Genomic DNA, 14275 nt, shown 5'->3' on the forward strand with positions numbered 1-14275 from the left:
CATTCCACCCTCCCTGTCTTTTGCTCACCTGATACGTGTCTGTATTAAAGAAAGCTGTTGCCTTTTTTAAAGCATTAGAAACTGTGGTGCCTAATTGCTCATTAAGCTGTTCCCTTCTAGAACCTCCTGTTTATGTCACTTACTTTTGTTTGTGTTATTACCAGTGATAGTTTTCAGCAATGAATGCAGGGAATGTGATGGCAATTTTACGCTTCTCCTGGCAGGTCACCCCTCTGAATTTGGGGGAGGACACAGGGTGAAACCATTCTTGCAAATAAGCAGAGTGACACATGATGCCTCTGGCAGGTTTCTCTCCAGAGCCTGCTTTTAAAATAAACCTTTTAAAATAAACCCTCTTCCTGCAGCACTGCTGTTGAGTTTAGACTTTTTCCTTGCATTTCTAGTTGTGTCTACATAGACAGAAGCAGAAGGCTGAGATGGAGTCTTGGGGTCCTACACGTAGCCAGGGACTCATAGAATCAGAGAATGGGTTGGGTTGGAAGGAACCTTAAAGATCATCTAGTTCCAAACCCCCTGCCATGGGCAGGGACACCTCCCAGTATACCAGGTTGCTCCAAGCCCCATCCAACCTGGTGTTGAACACCTCAAAGGATGGAGCATCCACAGCTTCCATGGGCAACCTGTGCCAGGGTCTCAGCAGCTTCAGAGTGAAGAACTTCTTCCTAATTTCTTATCTCAGTCTCCCCTCTTCTAGTTTGAAGCCATTACCCCTCATCCTATCACTACAAGCCCTTGCAAAAGGTCCCTGCCCAGCTTTCTTGTAGGTCCTCTTCAGACACTGGAAGGCCACAATGAGGTCTCCCTGGAGCCTTCTCTTCTCCAGGCTGAAAACCCCAATTTTTCAGGGCCTGCAGGGTCAGACTTTGCAGCTGTACAAGCCTGAGCATGTCCTGTGTAACTTCTCCTCCCTGATGTGTGTGCACTGGCCAGTCTCTGAGTAAGAGCAAAGGTCTCGGGGCTCGTACCCATCTCTGCTACAAGCCTTTTACTCTCACAGCTGCCTCAGTTTCCCCATCTCCACTGGAAAATCTCACAGGTTCACAGCATTGGGGAAGATCATTTCCATCCCTGAGAAGGGAGATGAGCACTATAAAGACTGAGAAATGAAGGGATGCAATAAAAGTGTGATGTGAGCCCAGAAGCGCTGTCGTGGTGGAAGGGTAAAAGTCCTTTTATATCTTTTTGGTGTCTTCTTTTTCCAGATGGGTTGGGGTGATTTGGGTGCTTTTGGAGAGCCTTCTAAGGAAACCCCTAACCTAGACCAGATGGCTTCAGAGGGGATGCTGTTCCTGGATTTTTATACTGCCAGCCCCCTCTGTTCTCCATGTAAGTAAACCTGGGTTTTAAACCATCATATCAGCATTGTCACCTTCCAAGGAGATTGGGACCTCAGCCAACGTCTGACATCAACTAGCAACCAAACCAGTGATTACCCTCAGGGCAGAGTTTGGATTTGGTGCTTTGATCTTAAATTTTGCTCCCTTTTTATTGATGTTTTGATTGGAAAACCTACAATCTTCAGTTCATACAGAGCCCTGTTGAAGTGATCCAATCAGTCCAGCTAAAGGATTTTTTACAACATTATGGTCTAGTGTTCTAGCCTCAGTGGCTGCATTTTTTTTAAAATCTTTCTTATTTTGGGATAAACATATAAAACAGTATCAAAATTATTGCTGAACACCATTTGTACATTGGTTTGGGTGAGGAATGGCAGCAGGTTGTGTCCTGGTTTTGACCCTGGTGGTTTGTATGGTTCTTGGGGAAGGGACAAAAGATAAAAGAAACGTTGAGTCTGGGAGCCACAGATATTTTTATCATTTTTTTTCTGTGGGGTGGGTTGGTTTTTTTTCCTTTCTTTTTTTTCCTTACACCTCATTGGCAGCCAAGAACTGAAACAAAAATGAGGAACAGGGACTTTTTATTTGGGCTTTCAGTTTGGCTGTGTGCTGATGATGTCCTTGCTCAGAAAAAGACATTTAAAATCTGCTGTCCAGTGCTGGTGCTGCATATGCTTCAAGTTAAGCATCTGTTTAAATGTTCCCTGCAGTCAGGACCTGACTTTCATTGTCAAAGCTGGGCAGCTCTTTCTTCACCATTAGATGGCTTTTTTGTTCAGGCAAGCTTGAAAACTTAACCTTAAGCACGTGTCATAGAATCCTGGGATGTTTGGGGTTGGAAGGGACCTTTGAAGGTCATCTAGTCCAACCCCTGATCAGTTTGTGTTACCATTTCCTCCTACATGTGCACATCAGGGGCACCTTTTAGAATTACTGAGATAGGATAGGTGCTGTGTTGACTCTTGAAAGCAATTATGCTTCAGCAGCAGGTAATTAAATAAGAAGGGTTAAATTTTGGTTGAGTTTATGCAGGAATTCCTCAAATGGTGTCAAATCAGAGCCTGGCTGTCCCCGTGGCTCACTGGAGAGGCAAGCTGCTACCTCTTCTAATGGGAGTGATCTTAGTAGCTGGCTGTGACAAAAGAACACTTGACATGCTTCAGTCCATGCATTGTCCTCAGGCTTAATAAAATAACATCACTATTAATCAAGCAACACCTCTAAAATGAGCTGTTTTTTTCTTGCAGCAAGGGCAGCACTGCTGACGGGCCGTCTCCCAGTGAGGAATGGTTTCTACACCACAAATGCACATGCCAGAAATGGTACAGGCTTCGTTCCTCCTTCCCCTTCCTCTCCATGTCCCCCTGAGCTTCGTAGGAAGTTTTGCCTTGAACAAAAGCTTGGCTCTGTGATCTCCCCTCCGTGGGTCTCCCAGAAGGGCACAAAACCCACCGCTAATAAGCGTGAAATTTACTGCTTCGTCCTCATTGAGCAGAAAACATCCTCAAATTAAGAGACATCATCAAAGCTGGTTGATCCATTTGCTTCTGCTGGCTGAGAAGTGTTTCCTCTGGGCAGATGGATGGGTGTCTGGTGAAAAACAGGCACATGGTTGGGGGTGTTAACACCCGGAGTAAGGCACAGGCTGCTCGTGGTTGTATTCGGCAGGCAGTTTTCTGCCCCTTTCAGCTCTGGCAGTTGGACAGCACTGGTGTGCCTGCAGTGCTTCCAGGGGAGGTTAACCAGGTCGTAACGTCCCTGGGTTGGTTTTGGTTGCTGTGGTTGGTTCCAGTGTGGCAGTTGCCACATGTGTGGGGAAGGAGTGGCAGCTCCAGACCGAGTCCTGCTGTGTATCAGCAGCGTGTGGTTGTCTCCATCCTCACCACAGGCACACCTCAGGCTCTCAACAGCCATAGAACTGTAGGCCTTTCTAATAATATCTTTCAGCTCTTGCAGTCTGAGCAAGTTTATCAATTGAATTAAGAGAAAAAGCCTCCATTTTAGAAAATATAAAGTGAACATAAAGGCAAGTCCAGTGCACATCTAAAGCGCTTGCTTTCTTCGTGACCCCCTGTCAAGGGTCTCACCTTCCTTCTGTCATTGCAGCCCTTTTATTATTGCTGTGCAAGTGGGTGGAGATCCACTGATCTCCCTGAATCAACTTGTTGTCATCTCATGTCCTGGGAGGGCTTCTAAGAGGTGATCACAGAGTGGTGGTGCTGGAAGGGACCTCTGAAGATCATCTCCTCCAGACCCCCTGCTCCAGCAGCTCACCCACAGCAGGGTGCCCAGGGTCACATCCAGGCAGGTTTGGAATCTCTCCAGAGCAGGAGACTCCACAGCCTCTCTGGGAAGCCTGCTCCAGGCTCAGGCACCCTCACAGGAGAGAAGTTTCTCCTCCTGTTGAGATGGAACCACCTGGGTTGCAGTTTGTGCCCATTGCCCCTTGTCCTGTCAACTGGGCACCACTGACAAGAGCCTGGCCTCATTCTCTTGCCCATCACCCTTTAACTCTTGCTCAGCATTGGTCAGATCCCCTCTTGAGTCTTCTCAGGTTGAACAGCCCCAGGGCTCTCAGCCTTTCCTGGGCACAGAGAAGCTCCAGTCCCCTAAGTATCTTTGTGGCCTCCGCTGGACTCTCTCCAGTAGTTCCTTGTCTCTCTTGAACTGGGGAGCCCAGAACTGGACCCAGGATTCCAGAGGTGGAAGAGAACCTCCCCTGACCTGCTGACCACACTCCACAATGCACCCAGTATTGCTGGGACTTGAGGCCAGAGCCTATTTCTGATCCAGTAACAGTGCTTCTGCTGATGGGTAGCCTTGAGCTGTTCACTCTAACATTTCTAAGAGTCTGAAAGGTTTCTTTTTGTTTGTTTGTTTTATGCAGCATACACACCACAGGATATAGTAGGAGGAATCCCAGATTCTGAACTACTCCTTCCAGAGTTACTGAAGGAAGCTGGCTACATCAATAAGATCATTGGCAAATGGTAAACTTATTTTAAGATCTCTTGCTTTGAGATATCAGTGTGAACGTGTATGTGTAGTGAAGAAGCAGCAGAACACCCAGAACTGCAGGGGGGAAAAAAAAACATGTTTTGAAGCTCAGATATTTGACTTTTGAAATCTTTGGTGGATCTTCCCCCCCCTGCTGTCAACAATTACTGAATTGAGTGGTGTTCAGTTGAGGGTTACATCCATATACCCTCATACAAGCAGTTGAAGGGGGTGTATGTATGTATGTGTGTGTATATATATATATATTTATAAACCCTGCAACTCTTTGTGCTTTCATCCATGGATCACACTCCTTAGTTTAATCAAAAACCACCAAGATGTTCTGTTGGAACCTCCCTTGAGAACTTACATGCCTTTTACATTTGGCTCCTGCTGTAGGTTGGGTTTTTTGTTAATAGGGTAGGATAAATTGTGAAAGCTTTTTTTATGGGAAGGGGTGTGTGTAGAAGTGTGTGTGGTATAGAAACAGGGCTGCTGACATCTCCAGAGCTACCCTGAAGATTGTTCATTGAGTGTAGAATGTCAGGCTAGCTAGGAGTAGGTGTGATCAGGCTGGTTAGAATCATGGAATCACTTTGGTAGGGAGAGACCTTTGAGATCATGGAATCCAATCATCAACCCAGCACTGCCAGGTCCCCACTGACCCCTGTCCCTCACACCACATCTCAACGGCTTGGAAACCCCTCCAGGGGTGGGGACTCCACCACTGCCCTGGGCAGCCTGGCACAGCCCTGGGCAACCCTCAAGGGCAAGAAATTTTTCCTCAGGGACAACCTCAACCTCCCCTGGGGCAACTTGAGGCTGTTTCCTCTTGTCCTGTCCCTTGTTCCTTGGGAGCAGAGCCCGACCCCCACCTGGCTCCAGGCTCCTGTCAGGAGCTGTGCAGAGCCAGAAGGTCTCCCCTGAGCCTCCTTTGCTCCAGGCTCAGCACCCCCAGCTCCCTCAGCTGCTCCTCCCCACACTGGGGCTCTAGACCCTTCCCCAGCAGCTTCGTTGCCCTTCTCTGGCCATGCTCCAGCCCCTTAAGGTCCTTTTCGGAGTGAGGGACCCAAAACTAAACCCAGAATTTGAGGAGTGGCCTCAGCAGTGCTGAATCCAGGGAGCTGATCCCTGCCCTAGTCCCACGTTGGTACTGGGTGTTTTAAGAGACTAAGGGGGTGATCCATCCAGTCCATCCATTCACAGGACAACATTCACATTGATGGAAGTACAGTCTGATCTTTGTAGAGGATGCAGGAGAACATTTTGTGATGTCTGCAACGACTCAGAAGGGAAAACCCTGAGAGATATTCAGCTCAAAGAAGCGTGGTGGAATCAGCAGTGTGTGATAGATGAAACTGGTGTGTTTGTAACACATTTCAGATGTTCTTGTGGGCTGTAACAGAATCCCATGGGGCCTGAGGATCTCTGAACAGTCCATTCACAGGCTGGAACAGTGCTGTAAGAAATAAATGCAGAGATCAGAACTACACAGGCAGCAGAGGAGTTTGGTTAACAGAGTCACTGTTAACGAAGAGCCTTCGGACAGGAGTATCATCAGGGGATGCTGTTTAGGAAAGTAATGGGACACAGTTTATTTAACAGGTTTGTTAACAAGGTAGAGAAGAGTGAGCTTGAGTTGTGGTCGGATGAAATTGGGAAGTGAACAGACTAACCTAAACCAGGGAATTATTTATTACCACCAATCCGAGCAGCAGAGCGGCCCCGAAGAGCCGGATCAGTGGGCTGGAGGCAACGAGATGGAGTTCAGTGCTGAAAAATGTAAATTCATACAAGCCAGGGAAAAGAAATAAATCACACAAATACAGCTCGGTTCCAGGGGGTTGTTTGGAGAACAGCAGAGCTGGGAGAGCCTCCAGCTGCTGGCACGAGGTGGAGGAGGCTGGAGGGGGCTGAGCGCTGGCCTTGGGCACCCAAGGACTCCTGGCCCAGAGAGGATGAGGCAGTGACACTGCACAGCAGCAGTGGCTGGCATTTGTGCACCCTGCCTGCTTCCTAGAGAGGTGTAAAGAAGTGCACAGGGCACTGGTTAAACTGGAGTCTCATCTGAGCCATGTGTAGAGTTTTGGGGCTTTTAGAAATTTTTCTGTTTTCCAGCAGAAGATTTTTATATCCTTTCAGCATCTCTTCTAAAAAGTTCTCAGGCTGTCCTGGCAGTGAGTTTCACAGGGCTGACAGGAAAGCTGGAGAGGGACTTTTTACAAGGGTTTGCAGTGATAGGATAAGGGGTAATGGCTTCAGACTGGAAAAGGCTTTTTTTTTCTCATTTAGATGAGAAATTCAGAAGTTCTTCACTGTGAGAGTGGTGGGACCCTTCCCAAGGTTGCCCAGGGAAGCTGTGCATGTTCCATCACTGGAGATGTTCCAGGCCAGGTTGGATGGGGCTTGGAGCAACCTCCAGTCATGGGAGGTGTCCCTGCTCTTGGCAGGGGGTTGCAACGAGATGATCTTTAATCTTCAAGGTCCGTTCCAGCCCAAACCATTCTCTGATTTTTCTATTTTTTGTGTTGTGAGAAGGAGAGAATAATTGATATCTCAGTAATTATTTGATAATTCTTTCAAGTCTCTTCCCCTGTAAGTTCTCTTAGGACTTGCTTTTGAAGAAAAGATTTTTTTCAGGTCCCCTGTTGTAGAAAGAGCCAGGAATAGCTTTGTATTATCATATATCTATAAATAAGGAAAGGGTAGAATCCTGTAGGTTGGACCTGCAGTTGTAGGTACATCACTGAGATACCATTGTAGCTGGAATGATGTTTATTTTCTGTTAGAACTCATTTTAGCATAGCTCAGAATAACACCATGGATCATTTTACTTCAGGTGATGTGTTTTATGCCCCTTTTGTTCAGAGAGCATGCAGAAGGTGATGGCACAAATGGGCAGGTTGCAGATGCAGGCTTGTGAGTGGAAGCTGGAATGGTTAAATTAACATTTAGCTACAAAAATCTCCTTTAGAGACTAGAAGAGGATGGACATTGTGTATCTTCAAGGTAGTGTAAATGAGGAAAATGTAGAATTTGCAGTGAAGAAGTTGGAGAAGAGCTTCATCTTGAAGTTAAGGCTGGAGAATTTTTAAGCTGTGTAGTAGAATGGAGCCATCACCACATATTTTATGTTCACATGTGCACCTAAAGACCTCATTCCCATTTACATTCCCATCTCTCTGTACCATTTTGGCAGCATGAAGACCCCATAAAGGGGATACAGATAGAATGGTACTTTTCCTGAGCTTTACCTTGTGTTTTTACAGCTCAGTTGTATAAAAGTGACTTGTGATCAGAATCCTGAAGTAAAACATTATGTGCATCTTTGCAATGGCTTTGGGCAGTGCAGCCCATCAGTACAGGTCATTGAGACAGTGTGAGAGAAGGCACCAATAGAAGGAAATAATGGAAGCCCAAAGGTTGGACAGTGGACCAAAATGGGATATATTTAAGCACCACAGTGAGTCTGCATGGCTGTGTTTGCTGCAAGTATGAGAAAGATCCAGACAAGGCTCTGTAGTTATTTATTTGATTAAAATGCTTGAAGCCTTTCTTCTTGGGGAAAGACTGTTTTCTTGCATGCCATTCTGATGAGATTATTATTTGCTTCTTTGCAGCAGAATTTTAACTCATCTGTTTCTTTTGTTCCTAGGCATCTGGGTCACAGGCCCCAGTTCCACCCCCTGAAGCACGGGTTTGATGAGTGGTTTGGATCCCCAAACTGCCATTTTGGACCTTTTGATAACAGAGCACTCCCCAATATCCCTGTGTACAGGGACTGGGAGATGATTGGCAGGTAATTCAGCTACTTGCCTGGTAATGTTATTTTCTTTGCTTGCCCTGCTGACATTACAGTGCTGGAAGATAAGTGCTAGCATAGCAAACCCATTTCAGGGAAAAAGGGTTGGCAAAAACAGCAGCTTGCTTCAGAATCACACTCACAGGCTCAGCTGGATGGGCAGTGATCTACAGGTGCTTCACCCTGTGGAGAGGGCTTTTAGAGTGTGTCAAGCACTGGGAGTCTCCTGCCTTGTCTAGGAGCTGAGGTGCTGGCTACAGAATGCCCAGAAAGGCCTTCAGTTTGGCAGCAAGCCAGCACAGGGAAGATGCTGGTAAATATGAATGAAACACATGGCCAGCCCTTCTGGGTCAGGCCCTCTTAATCCATTACACCCTTGTGATCACCTCTGGTAAAAGGAGACAGAGATGTGGGACAGTCCTCCTCTTGTATCTTCTCCACCTTCCTAAACTGAAGGTTGTGTCCAGATCATTAATAGCTACTGTCTCCACTTCCATGAACTAGTCTTGTCTCTTTTCTAAACCCATTTGTGTTTCTGGGCCCCACAACATCCTGTGCCAGGATCTCATCTCTTGCTCTGCCCTCATACTTTGGAAGAGGACTTTCCCCTCTAGACTAGGGCTGGCCAATATCCAGCCTTACAAAGCTTGAGTGGAGGTTTCCATCAGAAGCAAGATGAAAGTAACTGTCAGGGTGGGTGAAGTTCACCTCTAGGAGAGGAAGCAAGGATAGTCCTTCTGGAGGGAAGAAGAGGTTTTGAAGGCAGTGCTGGCAGCTGAAGGTACTTGAATGCTGTTGCCTGGGCAGTGCCTCGTGGTTGTGTCACTCTGACTTTTCCAGTTAAAGCTGAGACAGTGCAGACTTCTGTGGTCTTGGTGCCCCTCAGAGACTAGGCAAGGCAGCTGACCACTAAACTTTATTCTAAACACCTGAACCACTTTTTGTAAGAATCCTGTCTTCCTCATCTCTAACCATCTAAATTTAAATTTGAAGCTTGTTAAATATGAAGCTAGGTGCTTGATTCTGAGGATTAATAAAGAACTGAGTGCAAGGGCAACCTGCAGATTGCATGTGGGCCATCTAGGGATGTAACTGCTCTAGAGCCTCCCTCCCAGAGATGTTTGCTTATCCTGTGGTGCCCTAAAGGCTTCCTGTGATGATTTCACTCCATTACTTCTCTTGGAAGCTGGTTCCATTCTGCACTGAAAGACCTCTTTATTCCTTCTCTTCCTGTTTGCGCTAACCTTTTGTGTGTTTGCATAACACCATTCTGTGCTCCAAGCCTGCAGCCTGTGTCCATTCACTTTTGAGTCTGGTATCATCTTATTTCACTCACTGGCCTTCTCCTGAGGACTGCTCCCTGCCCTTCCTTGCTTAATTAGTATCTAAAGATACTTCTGACATAACATTATTCAAGCAGCCCAAGTTCTGATTCCAGGATTGCTCTGTCTCACTGGAAGTTGTGGTGTACTGACAGTTTTACTGGCATTTCAAACAGCTCTCCATTGAAGGAGTAGAGGCATGAGATCTTTAAGCATCCCACCCCTATCCTAATAACTTGACAGCAAAAGGTTGGTGGCTCAGGTTTGTCCAAAACTTGCAGTCATTGTTAGTTTGGATCTAGCTGTTTCACTACTCTCTCCCATCAGAAAAAATATGGAAACACTGCTTTTTAATATCTGAAGAGAGTTTGCTGAGTAGCAGCTATGACCTATTTGTCACCTGCTTACACAGTAAGTGAAGGGAGGAGTTAAAAAAAAAAAAAGCCTTTTATGTTGTATATTCCTTAGGATTGATTTTTTTTTTTCTCCATTTTATCTTAAGATATTATGAAGATTTCAAAATTGATCTGAAGACAGGTGAATCCAACTTGACTCAGATCTACCTGCAGGTACTGTCTATTTTAATGCTGCTTTTTAAGCCGAAGTGACTTCATGCTGCTTTTTTTAGAGAGATTTAGATAGCAGAGATGATTCCATTAAATGAATTTTTATTGTTGTTTACAGGAAGCTCTCGATTTTATTAGCAAGCAGGAGGCCAGCCAGCAGCCCTTCTTTTTATACTGGGCAATTGATGCTACCCACGCTCCTGTTTATGCCTCCAAACAGTTCCTGGGCACTAGTCAGAGAGGACTGTAAGTCTTGGGTTTAGTTTTCTTTTTTTAATTAATACCTCATGCTGCAGAAACCAAAAACCTAAACAATCTTTATTAGATGCAATTATCTAGATCATTTCTCCAAAGTGTGTCTGTGTGTGTGCTGAAATACATTAGTTAGCGAGGACTTTGCTTGGATTGTTCTGTAATAGTTTGGCTATAATCTGAAATATCATGTGACTAAAAAGGGAGAGAAGGGGGAGTCTAAGCTCCTCTGCTAGCTGTGTGAGTAACAAAGTGCTGCATGTGGCACAGATGAGTTTTTGGAAGGCTTTTGTATGATTGATGCCTGTTTTAAAAGCCTAAAAACCAGAGCAGCAAGTAGAAAAGCACGCCTGGAAACAGCCATTTACAGGATGCAAAGAGCTCTGTAGATACCATGAGCCTTGCTCCTGAGAGTGCAGCTTCAAACCAGCATCCAGCAGCAAAACTAGGTTTTTAACTTCAAGTCTGTGGTGAAAGTGGCTTTGCCTGCATTTGAGAATTTTATAGCTAAATTGAAATCAGTTGCTGCTCTCTGTCCAAAAGCTGCTCTCATCTGAACCAGTCCTGACTCTTAATACCCAACAGAGGTTGGACTCTGCAGGTAAGAGACACGGGTCTTGCAGTGCCGGTGGAAAACTGTTAGCTGATGAGTTAGAGAAGCATTTCTGCAGCACAGGTCTAAATTAGGTCTGCTGACAGCACTGATTGCAGTGTGTGATGCCATGGGATGCTTTCCCTCTGTAGCTGCTGTTAATGTTCTGCATCTGCTTTTGCCTCAGCTACGGGGACGCTGTGCGAGAAATCGATGAGAGCATTGGAAAAATCCTAAACCATCTTCAGAAGCTGGGTATCAGTGAGAACACCTTTGTGTTTTTCACCTCTGATAATGGGGCTGCTCTCATTTCAGCTCCTAAACAAGGTGAGCCTCAGATGAACCCAGCCTGGGCTGGGGTTGTGAAATCAAGGCTTAAATCTCTGTGTCGGGGTGGGGATAGAAACTTGTAGCTGGGGTTTTCCTGTGTGCAGTTAGGAGAAGCCTCCAAATTCAGAGCATTTCTGTTTGCAGCTAGCTTATCTGCATCACTTCTGGTCAGTGTTGGAGGGGGTATCCTTGGCTAAGTGGACTTTTGAGCTAACTTTTTGGGTGTGGCTGTTCACCTGTGTGCATTTCCACTTTGTGCTCTGCTGCCAGGGCGTGAATGTTTTTTAATTTATTTAGGACTAGGCACAACAACATAGCAGGGTGCTTACTCTCCAGCTGCCAAATGCATGTTTGAGCTTTCTGAGTAATTACAGAGAGTTCAGGAATCCCCCCTCCTTTAGCTCCCATGAAAAATATCACAAAGAAAAAGGAATTTTGTTACTTTGCAAGCTTGCTTTTGTTTAAATGATTGTTTCTCCCAAACAGAGTCATTGTGTATTGATTTTTCTAACCCACTCTCCTCTATTTGGAGGCAAACTGCCTCGTGGTTATTGCACCACAGAGCAGGGAGTAGCCTGAGTTCCCTTTTCAGCTGAACCACTTTGTTTGACTTTGTGTGACCTGGAATTGTTCAACCTCCCTGTTTGTTCCTCTACAAACCTCTACAAGGTTGGGTTAAAACTCCAGACATTCCTGCACAGCACTTGCTGTCTCTGAGGGTGAAAATTTGGGGAATGCATGGTTATTTTTCTCACCCTTGAATATGCATCTGGTACTTTAAAAGGATTATGAAAAAAACCACAATTTCTGCCTGAAAGTGTCAGATTCTCTGTTGTTACAAACAGCAGTTAACATCCTTAAGGGGTAGGGAAATGCCAGCAGAGTATTTTCTGTTTGTTGGGAGTTTCTGTTTGTTTTCTTCTTCATTTGGTTAAAAGCAAGTTGTGTTTAACTTGCTTTCTCCCTGTGCTGAAAAGACACTCATAAAATTCTATCACAAAAGGATATTTATAAAAAAAAAAACAACTCAACAACCATCAAGCAAAACAAAACTCTGGACATGTTATTTGGAGAAGCATTCATGCAGAAATAAAAATTCATTTAAAACTAGCTATGAAATTTCCTAGCTGACAGCATCCCTTTGGAGTATGGTATTGGCATCCCATGGTTTTCATGCCTTCTTTCCTCTCTCTAGGAGGAAGCAACGGCCCTTTCCTGTGTGGCAAACAAACCACCTTTGAAGGTGGCATGAGAGAGCCAGCGATCGCTTGGTGGCCAGGACACATACCTGCAGGAGGGGTGAGTAGCTGCTTGGAACTCTTCTGATTGGCCTGAAGTGAAGGGGGTGGTTCTTGCTGGGTTCACTGGGCTTTGCCTCAGGCTTTTAACATGCCCTGATACTTGTCTAATTAAGAACGATGCCACTCCTGGTCATTATTGCAAATTTGCATCTGGAGTGTCTGTCGTCAACAATCTGTGAGCACTGAGCAGCCCAGTCTGTCTTCCTGCTCTATTTAAACCCTTTGTTCTTTTGGGACATGGTGTTTTTAGTGGGTTACATGTCTGAACAAATCAGAATAAAGGCACATTGCCAGTGTCCTGGTCTGAGAGCAGGGGTGTGTTGCCCACACACGCTCTCTGTGCCCTGAAGTATCCAGTGATTTGACCCTCACAGCTCTCGCTTTGGTGTTTGATAGAAGTTCCACTCAGGGAGGTTTAAATGCCAGGCTATTGCTCTTTCCTGCCTGTACACAAATTCAGATAGGATCACTTCAAAATAATCCTCTGGTGGCACTTCCAGCCCCTCTTGTCTCAGTTCTCATTAAAGGAGGATGCAGTCGGTTCTTCCACGGGCAGGGTTCACAGTAAATACTACTGACTCCCTCCCCTTTGTGCACATCTCTCATCCCTGAAGAAAGCAATACTTCATTAACTGGGCACTGTGCTTAAGACTGCAAACTGTTCATAAATAAAACATTTTTCAAAGTTGCATTCCTGTTCAGTGGTTTAATTGAGGCAGGATAATGGAAATTTATCGTGTGCATTTAGGAGGAAGCCATCAGATAGCTTAGATCTGAGGGGCAGGAGGGGAGTTTGGTTTCATCATTTTTAAAGAGTTCACAAAACCTATGAGGGATGTTTTATTATTTCTTTAATTTGAAATGAAAACAGCCTTTTTGTTTAAATTTAAACATTTCCATAAAGCCTTTACAAGCCAAGTATAACAGCCTTGGGCTAGCGTATGAGAACATGGAACTGAAGCTGTTTTGTTTTCCACATCCAAACTAAATAATGTGCTAAAAGTAAACACACATTATAAATGGGGACAAATCAATACCAATTTAAAAATTCTTTCCATTGTAGTAACTCTGAGGATGATTAAGAACACGAGTAGAGAAATCACTGTCCTTGCTTTCTGGCTGGGGCCGGCCGGTGCCTCTCTCCCAGGTAGCCTTGTGCACATAGCTCAGGGGTGAAGCTGGCCGTGGTGCATGATGTTCTCTGGAGCCCACTGTGGTGCACGGCTTCCTGCTTGAGGCTGCAGCTGAAGCTGCTGTTTGGATTCCTGGGAACAGGCATTTCTGTGCAGTTTACTGTGTTTGCATAGCTGGGCTGACCGACTGATGCGAGCCCAGGCCTGCTCAGCGAGCTGGAGGGTGTGCTTAAGGCTTACTGAGGCAGGTCTGCACCCCAAAACCCCCTCCTTCACCACTGCTGATGGCATTTAAGCACGTGCTTCACTAAATCCTTCCTGTCCTGGGCTCCAGTTCACGATGCTGCTGGCTGAATGTCTGCATGTGCAGGTGTAACGCTCACAGATGTCCTCCTGGACTCTGCTGGGGTAGCTGGAGAAGCCTGTTCTGTCCCCAGGATGTGCTGCTTTGCTCAGGGTTGGCTCCCCAAATGATGTTACTGATATGTGACAGCTACTTATATGTCTTTTCTGCTTGTATTCTTGCCATCGAGGCTCCAGCACTGGTACCCCCAGCAGCACTGACCACAGGTGAGAGGTTTGGCATCACTTCTGTGTAATACAGCTCACGCTGCCTTGGCCT

At 45.7% G+C, this 14275-nt stretch overlaps 1 protein-coding gene across 1 annotated transcript in view; it reads left to right on the forward strand.

Moving 5' to 3' along the window:
- The first annotated feature begins 1223 nt into the window (after positions 1–1223).
- The window catches only part of GALNS (galactosamine (N-acetyl)-6-sulfatase), a 44256-nt gene continuing 31204 nt past the window's right edge, over positions 1224–14275 (forward strand). Inside the window, exons 1-8 of the mRNA XM_008944216.1 lie at positions 1224–1347; positions 2606–2680; positions 4246–4348; positions 8011–8154; positions 9982–10048; positions 10164–10291; positions 11077–11216; positions 12415–12518. Coding sequence (XP_008942464.1) covers positions 1224–1347; positions 2606–2680; positions 4246–4348; positions 8011–8154; positions 9982–10048; positions 10164–10291; positions 11077–11216; positions 12415–12518 — 885 coding nt within the window. The remainder of the gene's footprint in view (positions 1348–2605; positions 2681–4245; positions 4349–8010; positions 8155–9981; positions 10049–10163; positions 10292–11076; positions 11217–12414; positions 12519–14275) is intronic.

The sequence above is a fragment of the Merops nubicus genome, unplaced genomic scaffold, assembly GCF_000691845.1.
Source record: "Merops nubicus isolate BGI_N331 unplaced genomic scaffold, ASM69184v1 scaffold3347, whole genome shotgun sequence".
Lineage (NCBI taxonomy): Eukaryota > Metazoa > Chordata > Aves > Coraciiformes > Meropidae > Merops > Merops nubicus.